Below are 21,053 nucleotides of genomic sequence, written 5' to 3' on the forward strand. Positions count from 1 at the left end.
AAACATTCTGCTGTTTTCTTGCAATGCCTTCTTGTAGACAAAGTCCTTTTCTGAGTCTGAGGAAGAAAAGTCAGATGGCACATCTATGGTAGTAAAAATGAAAAATGGCAAGAAAAGTACAACTCTCCAGGGGGCAGGGGCATGGTGAAATCCTATTAAAAACATATACAAAGCTTTGTGTGACTCAACACAGATATTCTTGATTTATAGGAAATTATGGAGTTTTTTTTATTATGCGCATTTTTGTCAGTTTTGGAGTAAGGATACCAGATACACCTCCAAACATATAGTTTTATTTCAGTGACCTATTTACATATTTTACATACATTTCAAAATAGCATCCTATCATCACCACAATACATTGTTGAAAACTTCACCCCTTTAAAATGTCATTTCTTGATTTTAGATACAAATATCTTCTACCCCAATGGTAGTTCAGTAAACAATTCTCACATTTTTTTCAGTTTCATGAATGAACAGAACACTCTGAAATTCCATAGCCCGCACAAATATTTACCACAATATTCTAAAAGGTTGTGTTTTCATTAAAAGGGTTCTAATTGAAACATTGTGGGTTTATAGACATGACATCTAAAACAATACCAATCAATGCATTCTATAATTTCCTGTATAATAATAGAGTCCATAAATGTGCTGTATGGTTGGCAATGCTTTTTGCTGCCTGGTCCAGTGGTGAAATCAAGGTTCAGTAGACGTTCTACGTGTTCAAGAACAACATTGTCAGCAGTCAAACTTTTGTTCAATTCATCACTGCTTCTTTTTTCTCAGCTGCTCCTCAGGGTCTAGCTTGCGTTTCTTAAACGAAGCAGGTTCATCCTTTTCATCATCTTCAAATAAAAAAGTATTTATAAATGCAAATATATGCATAAGCTGGAGGTTTTTAAAGCCCCATTTACAAAAGCTTGGCTTCAATTCATCTGGCATAATGCGTTCAGTTCTCGGCAACACACTTTGGAAGAAGGATATAGAATGGTTCAGAAGATGGCAACAAAAAATGATCAAGGGTATAGAAAAAAGTTCTATAAGGAAAGGTTGAATGAAGGAATTGGATATTTTTAACCTGGAAAAAATTGAGGAGGGACTTGATATTCCTTGAAGTGTGTGTTTTCTGATTTAGCAGACTGTAGGATTACATCCAATAGGCTTAATTTACAGGAAAGTATATAGTTGAACATCAAGTGGTAATTAATGGTAAGAGCAGTTCAACAATTTTTAAAAACAAAGTGTTTGGTACAGGGAGGATTGTGCTGGCACATCTCTGTGGCCAGTAACGGTCTACGGTCTAGTAGTTTCTACTTGTGAGCATCACCAATTAAGCATGGGGTACAATGGAGGTATATTTTTATATATTAAACATTCTAGTCAAAGCTTGCATCTTTAATAGGAATAGCAGTCAAACCAAAAGGACACATGGAAACAAGGGTCCAAAAGAAATCTAAAATAGCAAGTTAAACCATTTATTAGAAGCTGCAATATCCTCCAGTGATTTAAGCGATGAAAAACTCAGAGTTAGTATCAGAATATTCAGGGATTGTCCTGAGGAAGAAACTACTTAAAATACCTCAGAACATGACACACACCTTCATTATCAAAACAGAAACTCCCGCGCATCAGTAAAAGCCAACAGACAAAAGTGGCTTTGAACGTTAGGAAAGCGAAGGAGGAAGAAGAGAAATAGGTATTATACAGTGGTACCTTGGGTTAAGAACTTAATTCGGTCTGGAGGTCCATTCTTAACCTGAAATTGTTCTTAACCTGAAGCACCACTTTAGCTAATGGGGCCTCCCACTGCCGCTGCGATGCCGCCATGCAATTTCTGTTCTCATCCTGAAGCAAAGTTCTTAACCCGAGGTACTATTTCTGGGTGAGTGGAGTCTATAACCTGAAGCGTCTGTAACCTGAAGCATATGTAACCCGAGTTACCACTGTGGTCTGAAAATACAGGAAGATACAGCCTTGCTGATGCTAAGCAAGTCTGGATCTGATGCCTTGTGACTACCTGGAAACCACATGTATGCCATCTTGGATTCCATGATAATAGAAGAAAAGTTGGACATAAACATAATGAAAATGAATGTCTTCCACTCTCCCACCCTGTTTTTTCCTGCACTATTCAATCCCCATCTTGAGGGGGAGATGCAAAGATTCTGTTATAGGTAAGCATGCAAAAACAGGAAGTGCCTTGTACTTCCTGTGCCCCCGCATTCCATGACAAACAACCCAAACTACCTTCAGGTGTAAAATTGTAACAGGAAAACTATGCTGCTTTTACTATTACATTGCTGAAAAAGCCACGGGATGTATTGCTGGCTAAAAGTATGCCTGGATTCAAAACTATACTATACAAATTGGCATTGATGGAAGTATCTAACTGGCACGGGGGAGATTTAAATCAAATTATTTTTATACAAAGGGTTACCTGATTCTACATGCTCTTGCTCCTCTTCTGCTGGTAAGAAGTTAACTTTGTTTGGATTTCTTGGAGCATCATCACCATTATCTTCATACATATTGGACCATTTGATTGCCATATCGAGCTCAGGAGGTGGCGGCGGCTTTGTTTCTTTGACACTATAAGTTTCAGGGGGCGGAACAGCATGTGTCGTCCATGCCTTGAACTCCTTTGGAGGCTGTTTGGGTAAACACATTGGGTTAAAATACTGTGCTGTCAGAAGACCAAGTGCAGGGACTACGTATCTTGTAATACATTTTAAAGGCATAGGTGCAATCAGGGCACAAGTTGTTTTGCTCTCATATCTGAAAATACCCAACATCTAATGAATGAGCAGTATCACTGATGAATGAATAAAGCAGCAACATAGTATCATCAATGCCAAAGCCATTTAGAAATCAAAATGGTTTAAGCAGATAAGCCAAGCCACTCATTACAAGGATAAATGGAGGAGGAATACAAAACAAGTAACCCTGATCTAGGAGAAATACTCCATCTTCATCCCAAATAGGATAAATAAGTTCCATATTTTGGATACAAACAAGAAAGCAAACCCCACTGACCAAGGAGTTCCGTATCTTTAATGCTAGGCTTTAAAGCAGCCTCTGGCTCTAGGGAAGGATCGGGGACCTGAAGCTCTCCAGATGTTTTTTGGTGTCAACTCCAACCAGCTCCAGACACCATGGCTAATAGTCAGGAATGATGGGAGCTGGAGTCCAATGTATCTGGAGGTCCACAGAATCCTCATCCCTTCCCCTAGAAGGATGGAAGGACCAACACAGGATTTTCATTTAAAAAATTAATTATTTTTATAATTATAAAAAATTAAAATATTTAACACTGAGAAGTTGTAAAGAGACAAGTGCTGCTGGGGCAATTGCTGTTGCCCTATGGCTGGACCTTCAATGACAGCCCTTTCTGTTTCCAGACAAACAGTCAATACCACAATATCTAGATCTGTGGTTCCCAACATGTGGCACACATGGGGGAATTTGAGAATGAGTTAAACCAAGTTAATGGCCTTTTAGGCTTCCTCCACATGACTAGGAGTTCACTTTTTGAATAATAAGAATTATCGTATGTGTCATAGGATTTTAGAGATGCTTAGGTGGGGCACGGCCAAAAAAAGGTTGGGAACCACTGATCTAGATACTATTTTAATGTGTAGCCATCAATTATGCATAGCCATCGATTATAATGTAATTAACATCACACACAACTTTTCAGCGTTCCATATGCACCTGAAACTCAGGATAACAGATCCGATGAAGCAAACCAACACTTAAGATAGATTTGTGTGTGTAAATGTGTGGGGCCTAAAAGTCTCAAATACCCTCTCCAGCCAGGGTCTCCAATAGCCCTAAACCAACCTTTTTAGGCCACAAGCCTCCCTAATAAAATAAATTTAGGACACAAGAAACACAAGTATAGACTGCCAGGGGCACCCGCAGCCAGAAAAGCTACAGGCCCCGGCAGTGAGGCACACATAGGAGCCACCTCCTAGAGCCAAAGTCCCTTCAGCCATCCCAATAAAATATGTGACCCCCCCCTCCCAAGTTGTCATTCAAATAGTGTGCGTGTATGCACTGTTGTGGTCGGTTATGGGGGAGCTTACCTGTCCCCCCAAACATTTTATTTACCCCTGGATGCACATCATGCGTGTATCTCTCCCGTATACAACTCCGTCCTTTAGGAATATATCACCTTGGGTCTTCCCAGCGTGGTCCTCCCCTCGTCGCCCGGCTCTTGCTGCTGCAGGAGAGCGACCCCCCCAGCCCTCCCCTCCGCAGCCCCCCGCTTCTTCCCCACCCACCTCCTCTGGAGCTCGCAGGACCCGGCTCTCCCAGTCGATCTCCTTGTGCAGCGGGTTATAGAGGAAGGCCGGCCGGTGGACGCTGCGGAACAGCTCGTCGGGCCCGGGCAAGCGCGGCCTGCCCTCGGGGCTCCCCCTGGGCAGAGGAGGCGGCCCTTTGGCCTCCCCGCCGCGGCCCGAGCCGGGCCCTTCGTCGCCTTCCAAGTCCGAGCCCGCGCTGTCCGAGCTGTCGTCGCTGGCCCCGTAAGCAGCGAAAAAGCCCAGCGGGTCCTTCCCTTCCGCAGCTGCCATGGCGGGGGACCGGTGCGGCAGAAACACCCGCCCGCGGAAACGGAGGCGCGAGGAGAGGGAGGTTCCGGGGAAGTTCTCAGGCCTGGGGAAGGAAAGAGAGGGGGCGGCCGAACTCAAGCTGCCACCTCGGCTGGGAAAGAACTCTCCTCCTCTCTGCTGCTGCCCCACTTGGGGGAAATATACAGTATATATATCCAGTGTTAATATATCACTTGTGTTGAGGTCGATGGGGGCTCTCATGCCCAAGTGAACGTGTAAGGGATTGCAGACCCTCCAAGTGTTCCTATTTTCCAGGGGCGTCCCTGATTTAGAGAAGCTGTCCCGGTTTCTGATTTGATCCACTTTTCCTTAGGATGGCCCTACCTTTACCTTGGAGAAATGTTGGAGGGGATGGAATAGAACTTCCCTATTGTCGTTGGAGATATGTTGGAGGGTATGGAGTTTATGCGACCGCCGAGCAGTCTGAAGGCAATCCTGTATAGGGAAGTTGTTTTTTTAAATGTTTTTATATATGTTGGAAGCTGCCCAGATGCGTGGGGCATAAATAGTAAAATTATCATTATGGAATGGAATGTCCCTATTTTCATCGGAGAAATGTTGGAGGGTATGGGATTGTAGTCTAGGGAGTTGCATCCACGCATTTAAAGCACATGGCCCCCCCTCCCCTAAATCCTGGGAACTTTAGTTTGTTAAAGGCTCTAGAAATTGTTGCTGAGTGTGGAGTAAAATAGAGTTCCCAGGATTCTTTGGTGGCCAGGAACCATGTGCTTTAAATGCCTCCTTTATGGGCTGATGTTAATACCTGTTGAATTATTCGAAGTTGTTCTACTGGGCAGTGAAGTTGAGGATGCAATGGAAGATAAAGTGGGTTGCTTTGCCTGTGACTGCTACACAACAGGCATGGTAACATGCTCAAAGGCATGTTCACTCACCTTTGCAACAGGTCTTGTCATGGGCATAGGCGGGGGGGGGGAGTGGGGGCAGCTGCCCCCCCAATCAATAAAAATCAGTAGCCGAGGTTCTGCCTCCTTAACAAAAGGCATGCCCCCCCAATCTGCCTCTTTGGGCCAGGGGTCAGTAAACCTTTTCAGCAGGGGGCCGGTCCACTGTCCCTCAGACCTTGTGTGGGGCTGAACTATTTATTTTTTTGGGGGGGGGAATGAATGAATTCCTATGCCCCACAAGTAACCTAGAGATGAATTTTAAATAAAAGAACACATTCTACTCATGTAAAAACACCAGACAGGTCCCACAAATAATCCAGAGAAGCATTTTAAATAAAAGGACACATTCTACTCATGTAAAAACATGCTGATTCCCGGACTGTCTGTGGGCCAGATTTAAAAGGCGATTGGGCCAGATCCAGCCCCCAGGCCTTAGTTTGCCTACCCATGATCTAGGTCCACTCCAAGATACAGGGGTTTCTTTGTGATGGGAGTCTCTCTGGACCACAGCAATGCCTCATCACCCCAGTCTGTATTAGTATAGCACCAAGTACCTGGCTGAGTAGAACTACACTCAGCCCAGCTCACAATGCTTTATAAACCAAGGATCACAATGCATGCATGTGATGAAATGGGACTCTGGTCCACAACGGCTTGTGCTGTAATAAATTTGATGTGTAACAGGATATAAAAGAGCACAGACCTGGTTACTCAAAATGCTGTAGTTAAAGGAAAAACTAAGCTTCAAAGAGCAGAACATTACTGGAGGCTTATAAACCCCTGTACTAGCTGTGTGGGTCCAAAGTTATCCCAAAGCCTCTCTTTTCCAGCAACCATCAACAGCTGAGATTTTACTCTGGTCACCTACAGCAGATCCAAGCTTTGGCAGCCATCCATTTTCCAAAGCAACCACACATTCAAACACTGGTATCTTCCACCCAAATATTTCTCACCTTATATTCCAACAGAGAAAGGCAGAGTATGGTCAAAACATTATTTCATTTTAAAATTCATTCTTACATAATTGACTGCAAGGACAACAAAAGCCATTACAGGGAAGGAAGAAAATATTTTAACACTCACTGCCAAATTCATTGATGACCTATCCCAACAAGTATTCTGGTGCAAAATATATTTACAAACATATTAAATAACCTTAGAGTTCATGCCTTATGTAGCCATATAGCCTTACTTGGATATAAAGCTTTTGTTATTTTACACCCTTACATTACCATAACAATCTGCTAGAATGCATTTGTTATGTCATTTGGCTAGCATCAACTGTGGTTTCTATAGTATTCATGAAAAGTTACAATGTTAGAAAGAATTGTGACCAAACCAATCTCAGCCCACTCCTAAGAGTAATGCCTTAGGCCAATAGTTATGGGTAGAATTAAGCAGAAACAAATTATCATATTAGAAGAAAAATATTCTGCCCAGAGCACCAAAACTTTAAGAATTGTGTGAGACCAGGGTCTCTCTTCCAGGACTTTTTCCAACAGCAGGCAGCCAGATTCTTCCCAGAAGTCTACAAGCCAAGTATGAAAACAAGCCCATTGCAGTACACACACAAGCCTCTAATATGCAGAAAACACGGGTTCTGAACATGGATGTTCCTTTTCATTATCATGGCTAATGTATCAGAGCCTAGTGCTGTAAAGGAACCTGTTGAAGGCTACAATGATCCTCCAATTTGAAATGCCACAAAGATATAACCTGCTCTAAATGTATTTTATTGTCAGGTGTCAACAACCCTTGAACAATGCTGCTCAGCAAAGCCATTAAGAACACAGCTGCCACTGAATAGAAAGCAAACTTAGCACATGTGAGGTGTACTTTAAAAAAGAACAACCCACCTAATGACAATTTATTAGAAATTAATGCTTCTCAGGTTGCTTGTTTCAAAAGAAACTCTACAAGAGAAATATTTTTGAACAGTTGAGTTTAGAGTTTCCAAACATTTTTTTCAGTTCAGTATTGTTTTATACTGGTTGTACCTTTCTTTTTTTTTGGGGGGGGGGTAATACAGCAGTTGTGAACAGTCCGCAATTTACACAGTAGAACACATTATGGTCAGAAATAGTCACAGAAATAGTGGCAATTTCCACACAAATAAATTTTGGATTATAGGGGATCACATACTTGGGAGAGGAATAAACCCTAGTGCAATTTCAAAATCTAGAAAGCCATAAAGCTTTTCAGAGGAAAACATCACACAATATTAAATGTTAAGTTCGCGGTTGTGTGAATACAAGGTTTTGTTTAACACAGCAACATCTAGAGTAGATAATCAGATAAAGGAACTTAATGCCCTGTAAATCACCAGCATGGAAGTTTGAGTTCAGGCAAGCTACATGGCAAGCAAGTACTTAATACACTGCGACAGAACCACCACCAGATCAGTTTGTGCTTAAGATCTACTGTGTTCTGCAGACAGTGACCAGTGTAATTGACCCATTACCATCAGATCAAATGTTCTTAAAATATTTGCCTGTAATTCTAATACAGTGGGACTTACTTCTGAGTGAACATGCATAGGAGCAGGCTGTAAATTAGTGTAATTTATTGCACATTTTAATCCAAGGGCTTGTGAAAGAAAGATGCAGGCACATTTCAATACGTTGGTATTTCTGAGACAACTTACTTTTGACTGGATATAAAAAAGGCACTGCTTCCCTGAGGTTTAAAGTAGACATACAGTTACTACAGAAGACAGCAAAAGACACACTACATCCCTGATAATGCCCAGAGCGCAAATACTTTTTAAAGTGTATACATCTGGAATTTAAAAGAATATCATGTTCGTTTAGTTGTACGTTCGCAAATGTTGAGAAGTACGCATCTTTAGTAAAGCTAAGCAACAATAGTATTAGAACAGAAAAGAGGTTTAGAAAAAAATAGTATTAAGAGTAGAAAAGACGTTTAGAAAAGTTAATAAAAAATGGCAAATCCTGGAAGTTCACAGGAAAGTAAGGCCCCTCTTTACTGCCATCTTTCTTTTGCTGCATCTTTTCCCTGTTAGTTAGCAACAAAAAATCCCTTTAGTGGCTTGTAGCTAATTCATATTTGTGACAACCTGTTTCACTTTGAGAGAGTAATTAAGCTGTTAATTTTAGATATATATTCAGTATTGTAAAGGAGCCCAAGGCATATGTACTAAAACGAAGTAAAATGCCTAGAAAGTTAATGTTTTGATAGTGAATAAAAATGAATTTGATTCACCGTATTTTTCGCTCTATAAGACGCACCAGACCATAAGACGCACCTAGTTTTTGGAGGAGGAAAACAAGGAAAAAAATATTCTGAATCCCAGAAGCCAGAACAGCAAGAGGGATTGCTACGCAGCGAAAGCAGCGATCCCTCTTGCTGTTCTGGCTTCTGGGATAGCTGCGCAGCCTGCATTCGCTCCATAAGACGCACACACATTTCCCCTTACTTTGTAGGAGGGAAAAGGTGAGTCTTATAGAGCAAAAAATACGGTAATTGCTTTTGAAGATCAGCGGCAATAGAGTATTACTCAGAAGATCATGTCTTACTCCAAAGGAAGGCACTTAATCCTACAGCCAGGAATTTGTTCATGTCACACAAAAACTGGACAAGGCAGGCACCCCATGATACATTACAAAACAATTGTATAAAGTACTTGGGTTGCAAACCAAAGAATACGTTTCCCTAGGTTCCGAGGCTTCTTTACTTCCTGTCAATAGTAACTAAGCAGAACTTACCAATGTAATGCCAACACCTGTGAGATGTAAGACTCACCACCCTCATTCATTACTACTATGTTCATCTCAAAACTTTCCTCGATGCAAACTTCCCTCCTCATGACACTTCATCAGCACGAATTGGAAGCAAACTAGGAAGTTCTCAGGAATCAGCAAGCTCAAAAAATCACCAGATTAAATTTCTCTTACAGTGCAGAAGAGGATCAAATTATGCTTTCTCGGTGTGAATTTTATGCAGACAGTGCATATAGAAAACAGTAGGAAAAACCTCCTTAAAATGTTCAATTGAGCATCATTTTGCCTATATTGTTTTTGAATAGAAAATACCATTTAAAAGCTTTTACACTGCAAAAAAAGCAACCAATAAAAGCATACAAACAAACATTTAAAATATGAATTAGTGGGGAAAACAGTTCAGATTTTTTTTATAAAAAAAACTTATAAGATGGAGTGAGCTGTCAAGCTATTTCTTGATCTATTGTGACTTTACAGTTAGACACTTTTTCCTCACCACCCAAAACTGTTCAAGGCATCCATCATGATAGTACTCAAGGAAAAATATCGCTACGGAAGAAGAGAGCGGGATCTTAAAGGCAGGAAAGGACTGTCACTCGAAGTCGTGCATGTTTCCTCTTGTTCATTTTGCAATTGCGGCGGAAGAGGTGGGGCTCCAGAATCTCCAGGGCCGGGAAGCGTGGCTGAGAAAACAGAGTTTTCCGTACTTCCAACCTCAGTAATCGGCAAATTCATTGAATGAAGAGAAGCAGCGGATACAAAAGCAGATGTACTAAACTCTTCTGGATGAAGGTAAGTGGTTTCTCTGTCTTTTTGTTTCTCAAAGAGATTAGATTCATTCGACTGTGATCTGGAGAGATTGTTCGATTGGTCATACCCTGAAGCCATGCAGTTGCTACAGTTCAAGCCTGTAATAAAGACATAAAATGCATCATTTGCATACAATTTACACAGTGTGGTGGTTTGTTTGTTTTTTTAAGTCTACAACACTGCCTCTTGAGTCCATGCATGCAGTGTTACAAGTACTGGTTCTTATTTTTAAAAATTGGTGTTACGCTGACCACTTTCCAATCCTCAGGTATAGAGGCATGTAGTTGACCACTGTGAGAAGAGGATGCTGCAGTAGATGGGCCATTGGCCTGATACAGCAGGTTCTTAAGAGGTAAAATTAAAAGGCAGAAACCAATTACCAATATAATCCAATGCAACTACCCAGGCCAGACATGAAACACTCAAATAGAAACATTACATTAAGTTCTTCCACATATCCCCTTTCCAAAGGACACCCCCACCCTAATGCTATCACCTGACTTTGACCAAACTAATTCTGGTCAGTAGCTTGTGCCTTGGGTTTATTCATCTTAAGTACAAAAAGAGAACCAAAACCCACAGCTGACAACTGAAGTTTTACCTGGCATAAGTCCCCCGAAATCAGTGGAACACACTTTTCAGCAAACACGCACAGAAGCAGGTTGCATGAAAATTAATTTTTACAAAAACCTTTTGGAATAGATTCCAATGCATGTTATTCCATTTACCTTTGAGGCTTTCCAATTTTTCATTTTTTGCCTTCAAGACAGCATCGGTTATCTTTTCTAACAGGAAGGTCTGTGTTTTTTCCCATCTAATAGATTCTATTAGTGCATCCAGTCCTTTGGGATGTTCTGCTAAGTAATCCAGCAGCTTCCCAGCTTTCTTCCTACTTGAAGATCGACAAGAGATTTCTTCAGTGTCCTCTCTGCTGAGTATTTTTTTTGAACGTAGATAATCAAAATGTCTTTCTGCAATAATTTTGTCACACAGATAGCGGCGCAATCGTTCCAAAACCTAGCAAGAAGAAATGACGAAGTTAGCAACAGATGAATTTTTCATCTTGTATGTTGTGCTATGAATATATGTGTGGTAGTTCTTGGTGCACATTCAAATACTCATCCTAGCTTTCAAATTGTAACAAATTTCATTAATCGCTATCATTGACCAACACACACATACACCAGAAAGGAATCAGATGTTTCAAGTTAAGGTAAAGTATCTGTATGTTGACTACAGAAACAAAAAGGAAATTGCCAGCAAGAGGTTACCAAAGGTGTTTCAGCTATTTCTCTCTTTAGTATTCTAGAGCTCCCCAATCAGCATGAAAGGGGAATTTTTTAGCCACTGAGAAGAGGTCTTCTCACCCTTTGTGCACACTGGAGCCAATCCAATTGAAAGGAGGAAAGTCAGCCTCTGAAGATTGGCTCCTAGGGTCACTCGGGTGAAGGTCTATGGAAATAAAACTGAGGTGTATACTCCAAAGCTTAGCATTTAGGAACACTGAAAACACAAAGTGCTTCAGCTTCAAGAGAATGGTGCTCAAATTCTGTTAAGTACAATGGAACTTGGAGGAAAGTCACTGTGAAATAAAATATTGCAGCACTCCAAATCATTTATTTGTATACATGCATAGAAAAAATTGTATCTAGCTGAAAAGCAACAAGTGGAGATCTGCATTGATGATTGCAATGCATCCCAAATTATTACTATATAATTACGTATATTATGGTGCAATCTAAGAAGACGAGCGGCTGCGACATCATGAAGGGACCTGCACTTCCTAAATTTGTCATTACACTACTGCTGTGAACATAAACTGTTATTACCCTCTGGCCCAGCATAAAGTAATAACGTACTGAGAGAGATTTATGGTTCTGAACAAACATCGTATATTCCACACATAGTATGTGGACTTCATAGCAGGAAAAAATAGAACTAGCAAGAACTAATTTTATTGACTCATACATGTGTCAAGCTCAGAAACAAAAGAGGGGAATTCCTATAAACACTCCAAGAGAAACTCCTACGTAGAAATTTACAAACGGGGGCAGAATGCATGCGATTTAGAGGACCTTCCTTCCTCCTTTTTAATGTTCTTCTAGGACATGAAAGGGCACTCACCAAGAGACTTTTCTGCAATTCAGAGAACCTCCCCTGCCCAACAGTGGCATTCCTGTGAGAACATGCCTCACTGCTAGGAACTGCGATTGACATTACTCACAGCTCTCACCTAGTACAGTATATTTTACATTCTAATACAGCCCTTCCAATGCAGGTTGAGCAGTGGGGTGGGTGCACAGAAGCAACCAACTCAAAGGGGCTGGGGTCTCTTTGCCCCTCCCCCAATAAAATATTTAAGGGGGCCAGCCCCCCTCAAGTTGATGGACATGGCCATTCAAGCAGTGTGTGAGCACCACATCATGCGATCCATTGTGTGGGGGCGAGGCTTACCTGGCTCCCCCCACCTAATATTTTATTCAAGTCGGCACCCCTCGGTGGGTGGTGCACTGGGGACCAAGCGTAGAAGGGGTGGCGGTGGTGAAAGGAATACAGAAACCTCCATTATGCTTATTATTATTATCAACTGAATTTATATACCACCCTATACCCAGAGGGCTCAGGGGCAGGTGGTTAACAGAATAAAATACAAAATCGCAAAAGACACAATCAAAATAAAAACAACCCAATAACTACCCCACCCAAAAAACCCTACATTTTAAAAGGGCATATAATCTTCACACCATTACCCCAGGACAATATCCATCTCACAAGCCAGAGCCAGGATCTTATCCAGGACACCCGCAGGTATGCATTTCCTCCTTCTCACCCTCTTGCTACAGAGCAGACTTTAGTTAGTGGGGGTGGGGCAGGCCCTCCATGAGTTAAGTATTTTTATTTATTTTTATTGATCTGGTGGCGGGGGGGGGGGGGACGGCAGCTACTACGCCCATCCTACAGAGGCAGGAAAAGGCATCTCCCCTTTTCCAGGAGAGAAACAAACAAACAAAAAGGCGGGAATCTTGGCACAGAGGAGCCTTAAACAAACCAGCGCCTTTTGCTTTTAAAGAACACGGCAGCCTCGGCATTCACTGCCTTATAAACAAGCACCCGGCCACACGCCACCTCCCCAAAAGCTTTACCCCTCCCCACCGCTCTCCCCATTTCCCACGACACGCTTTTCCATTCACACGATACGAATACCCCCCCCCCGCTTTCCCTCCCTCCCCGCGTGTCTGGAGGGGCAGAGGCTCCTCTCCCCGTTCTCGCGGTCCTTACTTCCTTCTTCACCTCCGCCATTTCGTCGTCGGTAAGCGGCCGCCCGGCAGCCGGGAGCCCAGAGTCGGCCATGGCGGAAACGGCTTCGGAGGGCGACGGTGAGAGGGCGAGAGAGGGAAGGGAAGAAAGGGAGGGAGGGAGGAGGGAAAGAGAAGGGAGCCGCTGCCCCCCTCTTCCTCAGCGGCCCTTCAAGCCCGACTCCCCCGGGGAGATGCCGAAGCTTCCGGCGCCGGGGTGGGGAGAAGCCCCGCCCACCTCTCTCTCGAGGCCACGCCCACTCTTCGCCGGCCGTGGCGAGAGACCGCACGCAAGGCTTACCGCTGGCGCAGGCGCGCGCGCGCCCTTCCGGACGCTGCTACCTCCCTGCCAAATCGCAGGATCATACCATTCGAAGGGACCGCGGGGGCCATCCAAGTCCAACCCCCTGCAAACGCAGGGATCCTTTTGCCCGGCGTGGGGTTCGAGCCCATAACGCTGAGATAAAAGAGGCAACTCGCTCTACCAACTGAGCTCTTAATCTTATCTATCTAGGCAACTGCCCCCCCTCCAAAAAAGTAAATCAATAAAAAAATAATTAGCTGATGTTCCGCGCCCTAATAAAAATCGTGGCAGCGCTCTTTAACTATTGCTAATCGTTTCTGCTTGGTTTTTTAGTGCTTATTTTGGCTGCGTTATTAATATTATTCTTCTTTCTATATTTATCTACATCTCGCTTTTCTCACAGAACCAGGAATGTTCTGTTTTACAATTTAGAATACTGTACTCATTTAAACATCCTTAAAATACCAGTGACTTCCCTTCCTCTTTCCATGGTTCATTTGGCATATCATAAATCCCTGCATATTTTACACTAAGCCATTCAGTATTCCAGTATTACATCCATCAAAACTTATTTACACTTTTGAATTTATCTTAATGCTGCCAACGTTTTCAAGTGTACACAATTCCCGCCCCCCCCAGTCAGAACCAGGATTCAAGGTGGCTCAAAACTAATCTAGAGATAGAACACATATAGCTTAAAACATAAGGTTGTGGTTAACCATTGTTAACTAAAAAATGCAAAAATAAAATAAAAATCATGTTCATTTATTCGCCATTAGTTTATATCTACATCAAGCTTCCTCAACCTCCAGATGTTTTTGGCCTACAACTCCCATGATCCCTAGCTAGCTGGACCAATGGTCAGGGATGATGGGAATTGTAGTCTCAAAACATCTGGAAGGCCGAGGTTGAGGAAGCCTAATCTACATCCATAGACTTGCACATTACAGTCATGGATCTGCTGTTTCATGGCACAAAAACGTGAACCCAAGGCATAAATCCCTAAGAATTTGTGTTTGACACACACACCCTCTGTATCAAACAGCATAATATACATGGACGCAGATGTGCTCTGTGATTTGATGGTGGTTTGCCGGAATCACATATAAAAATTCGGAGGATGCGTGAGGATCTGTCCTTAAGCTCCATACTGGTTCCATAGTGTTATTTTTACTGTACAGTCCGAGGACACGGGTGTAACCTTTTTCTTCACTCAGGTTTGGGGAGATGCCAGGAGAAAATCCCAAGTACTCTGTGAGGATCCACACCCTGTAATCATGTTTTTGCACTATGACGGTGCCAGGAACCAGTGCCACACCTGTGATTTTCCCAGTCTAGTCTATGGATATGGAAACGATCTCTAATTTTATAGTGGTTTTGCTGGGAATCTGTACAAAATCATGCAAATTCTTTGGGATGCATGTCTTAGATTTGTGTATTTGGGTGCAGTGAATCTTGGTAGTGGCACCCGCCCTGTGGAACACCCTCCCACCAGATGTCGAAGAGAAAAACAACTACCAGACTTTTAGAAGACATCTGAAGGCAGCCCTGTTTAGGGAAGCTTTTAATGTTTAATAGACTATTGTATTTTAATATTCTGTTGGAAGCCGCCGAGAGTGGCTGGGGAAACCCAGGCAGATGGGCGGGGTATAAATAAATAAATAAATTAAATAAATATAAATAAATAAATAAATAAATAAATAAAAATTATTATTATTATTATTATTTTATTCCTGTGCAGTCCACAGGTACAAACATGAACTATAATCTGAAGGTAATTTTAATAGGATCCCTTGTAAAAAAATCTTTAAGAATTGTACTGTACGTACTTCATTCCACCTGAGACAGCAAATCTCACAGACAACTCTCATTCCTCTGGCAGCAAATATACAACAATAAATTAAATAATGAATTAAATAGCTAACCTTTTGTGACACCATCACACTATAAGCTTCTTATGGTGGATCTAGCCAGGCCCTGAAGCCATTTTTAAGAAAGACATGTTTTTTAGTTTCTTCTTTGTTTCTTTCATTCCTCCCTTTTTTATAGTCACATTCTATCATTCTATCAAAGTAATCACTTGTGAAAAGACCCTTTAAATAGATGTTAGTTTTAGCTAGCTAATGTTAACAGATATGGGAAACACAGAACTACCTGAGGAAACTATTGTGGGATTTCCCTTTGTATGCCTACTTGTAAGGCCTTAATCCTGTATCTATTTAAGTCAGTTAGACTTGCGTTTGTGTAGTCATGTGAGTAGGATTTCACTGGTAATAATACTTTCTTCACTATAGTCTGAGGCTAGCAGTAATAATATAATATTGTCATATTATTATACAGTGGTACCTTGAGTTACATACGCTTCAGGTTACAGACGCTTCAGGTTACAGACTCCGCTAACCCAGAAATAGTGCTTCAGGTTAAGAACTTTACTTCAGGATGAGAACAGAAATCGTGCTCCGGCGGCACGGCAGGCAGCAGTGGGAGGCCCCATTAGCTAAAGTGGTGCTTCAGGTTAAGAACAGTTTCAGCTTAAGTACGGACCTCCGGAACGAATTAAGTTCTTAACCTGAGGTGCTACTGTATTACAGTGAGTGAAAATTTTTTTGATCCCCTGCTAAATTTGCCCGTTTGCCCCCTGACGAAGAAATGACCAGTCCATAATTTTAATAGTAGGTTTAGTGTAGCTGTGAGAGACAGAATAACAACAGGAAAAACCCCAGAAACCATTTTTTTAGTAGATGGTGGAGACTGTTATTTCCACAAAAGTAAAACATGTTTTCGATAATGTCAACCTTCCTTCAAAATACTGACTGTTATACTAAACTATGGGAGATACAATGCTGAAGCAAATTTGTGGCAGTGCTATTTATTGAGTTCCCACTAGAGGTCTCTGCTGTTTAACACTTTCACCCCAACAAATCTCTCCCCCCCCCCAATCATTTCCAGCATTACTTTAAATTCTTATAATTTATAGCTACTAGATGGAAATTTCCACCTACATTGTAGAGAAACGGGATAGAAGTGTATGGAGAAAGTGGCTAGAGAAGTTTCTCTCTCTCCTAGCACTGGAACTTGTGGACCTCATGGGTTCAAGTCCCACGTTGGGCAAAAGATTCCTGCATTGCAGGAGGTCGGACTAGATGACCCTAGTGTCCTTTCCAACTCTATAATTCTATGAATTCATGGCACAAAAACAAGGCTTGGGGTAGGAGACAATGCTGAAAGAGATATCCTCTCAAGTCATCGTGTTCATGATCTGACGCAATTGTGTGCATACTTGTTGAAGCTGCTTGTGTTGTGTACCTCTGTGTTGAGTAAGGAACTAGCAACCAGGAACCACGTTCAGTCTTGTAACACACAGCCCCCCGCCCCCTCCTTTGATACCATTTCTGAAAAACTCTCTCTCCGTGTAAGCTGTCAGTTGATGAAATCAGTTTTCCTTATCAGGAAGAGGAAGATTTCTCTCTCTTCCTTCTGAAGGAGCTCTGAAAGAAGATCACTCAGAATGATTGCTGTATTCAGGTCATCTACATGTGACGTTCATAGCTCTTGACTCTTTAGCGCTCTTCCCAGCTCTCTCTGCTGTGCAGGTAGTGGTTTTATTACCACTCCGTTCCTCTTGCAGTCGCATGATTAATCCTTGACAATCTGAACTTCTGTTGGCTCGCAATCATCAAAGGTCACCTTGAAATAGGCGGCAGACTTTTAAGGAAAAAACACAGCGTGCATGCAAATGTCTTCCTAAATGCATGTAACATTTATTACCTTTTACTGTTCTGCCAGAGATGTTTTCTTGGAAATGTGGCAACAGCATTCATCCCTGCTTTTGCCATGGCTGTTGTCTGTTTCCTTCCACATTTAACTTGGCTTCTGCATCATGAAATGGACCTTCTGTTTTTGATTTACTCCCTAATGCAAAACTCATCTTTCTGCAATGGGACTATCTTCAGGCTTATGCTTTTCCACGGGCCAAGATGGGAATTTGCAGAAAGTAATTTTGCAATCTTTTACCTCTCACCTTTTACCTTCTTCTATTCAATGTTATAGCGAACCCAGTAGAAGCCTCCTTGGCATAAGACTGCTTCATATGTTCTTATCAGTGGAAGAATGATACCCCACAGGTTGAGCCTGCCTAGATCAATCTCATCGATCAGACCACATTGTGGCAGAGAACAGCTGCCATGCGAAAAAATGCTTGCAGGACACCTCTCTCCAGGAAAGCCAAACCCATGTATTACTGCATAAGGTAGGCCAGGATCTCTGGTCAGTTGGGATACAATTTTGTTCCCTCCTTGAAATACCATTCTGAAATTGAGCAAAAAACCCTGCATATTGGATGGCAAGGGAACACAGCAATATACCAGTCCCCAACTGAAATCACCAATCTCCAAGTGTTTTTAGTTGTAGAGGGCAAAAACATTGCACCTGTGCAATATTAGCTGCAGTACTGCAGTCCCAATCTAACACATACATACCCAGCTACTATTTAACTTAAAATATATATATATGTGGGAGATTCTGAACATGGGCCCTGTGTGTTACACCTGTGCCTTACGTATTCATTAAACTGTGCCAAATTAGCTAAAATCACGCTTATAGTGATAGTGGTATAGTGGTTAGAACAGAGCTTTCCAAACTTTTCATGTTGGTGACACACTTTTTAGACATGCATCATTTCACAACGCAGTAATTCAGTTTTACTAGCAAACCGGAGGTGAAACTAACCCCTTTCCAGCCCCAAGAGGAGAGTTCACGCAACACACCTACACGTTGCAGCCGACACACTAATGTGTCGCGACACACAGTTTGGAAAGCTCTGGGTTAGCATTAAGGCTGGCAGACAGGATTAAAAAAACTACCATTCTGCCATGAAGCTAAAGTGATTAATTGATAAATAAATCTAAATATGAATAAAGCGGACATGAGAATAGCCTGCTGGATCAGGCCAGTGGCCCAGCTAGTCCACATCCTGTTCTCACAATGGCCATATATGTGTGTGTCTGTGTGTATAGATAGATGGATGGATAAATTCATTCACCCCCCCAAAAAAAAATACAAATTTATATATTGTATTACATAATGTGATTTATACTATGGTAAATGTTACATGTCATGTAGACTTTAATCTTGCATGTTAATAGTCATACCAGCCTCCAGCTGTCACTAGATGGTACTACACTGCTGTGAAAAACTCTTCTCTCTAAATATATCCTCTATATGCTGTTCTTTTTTAGACACACACACACACGTTTTAATATTATCATATATAATAATCAAATGCAGGTATAAAAATATAAGCAATATACGTAGAACAATAATATAACTATTCTTTCTGTAACCTAAATGGTTTTGCTATTTTAAATAATGTAAGAGCATTATCATCTCTTTAAAGAAGCAATCCTACACAGAGTAAGTTCAATCAATTACAGTGGGATTTACCTCCAAGTCAATATTTGTAGAGCTGAGCTGCAAAGTTCTCTGGACTTAGCACAAGATGCTGTCTCAGTTCAAAAGATAACCCATGAAATCAAGCGACAGGGAAGCTGATGCTGATGAAACATTGTGACTTTAGGGCACCGTCTTCATGGATGTTTCTCTCTCCTTCTTGACTCTCTGCTTCACAAAAGCTCCAGTTAGGTTCAAGTACTTACAAATGACACACCAGTGATTAGTGGTGGCCCACCTAGCAGTTCAAAAGGACATCAAAGTGCAAGTAGATAAATAGGTACCACTCCGGCGGGAAGGTAAATGGCGTTTCCGTGTGCTGCTCTGGTTTTGCCAGAAGCGGCTTAGTCATGCTGGACACATGGCCCGGGAACTGCCTGCAGACAAACGCTGGCTCCCTCAGCATACAGAGCGAGATGAGCACCGCAACCCCAGAGTTGTCCGTGACTGGACCTAACAGTCAGGGGGGTACCTTTACCTTTTTAAAGTGTTAGAATAAGTGGAAATGAGAGATGCAGGATATGGGGGTGAGGTGCTCATCATGATCTTGCAAATTATCTCCACCTGAGCACACCAAAGAAGATACAGTGGCTAGTTATTTCTGCTTTGCATTTTCAATATTGACCTGTGTTTTTTCTGTGTTTTTTCAACAGTATTCACATTTATGCACTATTTTATATCAAAATACGATTTTAAACTGCATTTTGCTCTGTTGTTTTAAATTAAGCACCTTGTTGCATAATTCAGTGCATGTGAAAACCAAAGGTAGTAGTAATAATAATAATAATAATAATAATAATAATAATAATAATAATAATAATAATATAATATAACCCAGCCACTCTCGGTGGCTATGTTCTCTTCTGTACAGGTACAAGTCTGGGAGGCACTGATCAAGTCAGTTCATAATCAGAATCTGAAATAAATCAAATTTATCAAACATCCCTACCTGCACCCTCACCTACAATAAGGGGATAATAACACAGACCCATCTTACAGTATAGATGTTAAGGACTGCAATAATGGTTTATTAAAGTAGTGTGGACATTGCTATATAAGCATTAAGTACTCAAATTATCTAAATAGCATTACCAATATAATAGTTGGGAATATTTTGCTTTTATGAACTATGGGTTTGGAGGCTACCAAATGGTCCAAGCAAAGCTAAGCTAAGCTGGATCCTATGTTGGCCCCATTGCCAAGTGAGGGGGGCAATATGCCTGGAGCTGGTGCAGGAAAACAACAACAACAAACCAAGAAAACCACCACCCCATTCTGCCTTGAGAGACTTCTGATACAATGGTGGTTCTGCCACTCTGATCACCCCCACCCTGCTCCATGCAGGGTTAGGATTGCTCTGCCCAGCAGCGATCCTGTGCAAACTTAATTTGGGACTAGGTGCTACTGAGCTCAAACAGACTCAATTCTGTATAGAACAGAGCCAGCCCTACTGTTGGGAGAGTGAGGCAACTGTGTCAGGCAACTAGTGCTGGGGGGAGGGGGAGCAGCAGGAATGAACCTTCTGGGTCATACCCTCCTATTAAAGGACAGGGCTTTGTATGCCATATGGCATGTTCTGCACCCTGCCCCCATAAGTAGCCCATTGCCTTCAGGCAATATTCCATTGCAATTATTGAAATAAGTTTCCATGGCCATTCTAGTCAGCTTCTGAATATAGAATTGGAGTGGAATCTTGTCCTTTGCCTCAGGCAGCCAAATTATTCGGGTCTCCCCTAGAGTAGACATATATAGAACTGCACTGCTAGTTCCCATTAAAATTAATGAGACTTAAGTCATGACTAATTTTTTCACATTGATTTCACTGTGACCTAAGTCACAAACGAGATTTGTCAGTATGTTTTTTTTAATGTTTCAATTATGTTTATATCATTGATGTTCTGTTATGTGTTTTTAATGCTGTACACTGCCTTGGG

At 41.8% G+C, this 21,053-nt stretch overlaps 2 protein-coding genes across 3 annotated transcripts; both read right to left on the reverse strand.

Annotated features, from left to right (window-relative positions):
- Window positions 1-273: 273 nt before the first annotated feature.
- On the reverse strand, window positions 274-4,621 carry LOC308586917 (UPF0690 protein C1orf52 homolog). Its single transcript, XM_081194119.1, has 3 exons — window positions 4,287-4,621; window positions 2,441-2,651; window positions 274-848 (listed from the first exon to the last, which is right to left on the reverse strand). The coding sequence occupies exons 1-3, from the start codon at window positions 4,575-4,577 to the stop codon at window positions 769-771; spliced, it is 582 nt and encodes a 193-aa protein (XP_081050245.1). The 5' UTR covers window positions 4,578-4,621; the 3' UTR covers window positions 274-768.
- Window positions 4,622-9,518: 4,897 nt separating this feature from the next.
- BCL10 (BCL10 immune signaling adaptor) lies at window positions 9,519-13,603 on the reverse strand. Of its 2 annotated transcripts, none has more exons than XM_081194111.1 (3): window positions 13,363-13,603; window positions 10,800-11,088; window positions 9,519-10,169 (listed from the first exon to the last, which is right to left on the reverse strand). In XM_081194111.1, exons 1-3 carry the CDS (start codon window positions 13,420-13,422, stop codon window positions 9,811-9,813), a joined length of 708 nt encoding a protein of 235 aa, XP_081050237.1. In that variant the 5' UTR covers window positions 13,423-13,603; the 3' UTR covers window positions 9,519-9,810. The 2 variants fall into 2 exon arrangements, with proteins under 2 accessions (XP_081050237.1, XP_081050236.1); XM_081194110.1 differs by having other exon boundaries at window positions 13,351-13,601.
- Window positions 13,604-21,053: the final 7,450 nt, after the last annotated feature.

This window comes from Podarcis bocagei, assembly GCF_964188305.1.
Source record: "Podarcis bocagei genome assembly, chromosome: 5".
Classification (NCBI taxonomy): domain Eukaryota; kingdom Metazoa; phylum Chordata; class Lepidosauria; order Squamata; family Lacertidae; genus Podarcis; species Podarcis bocagei.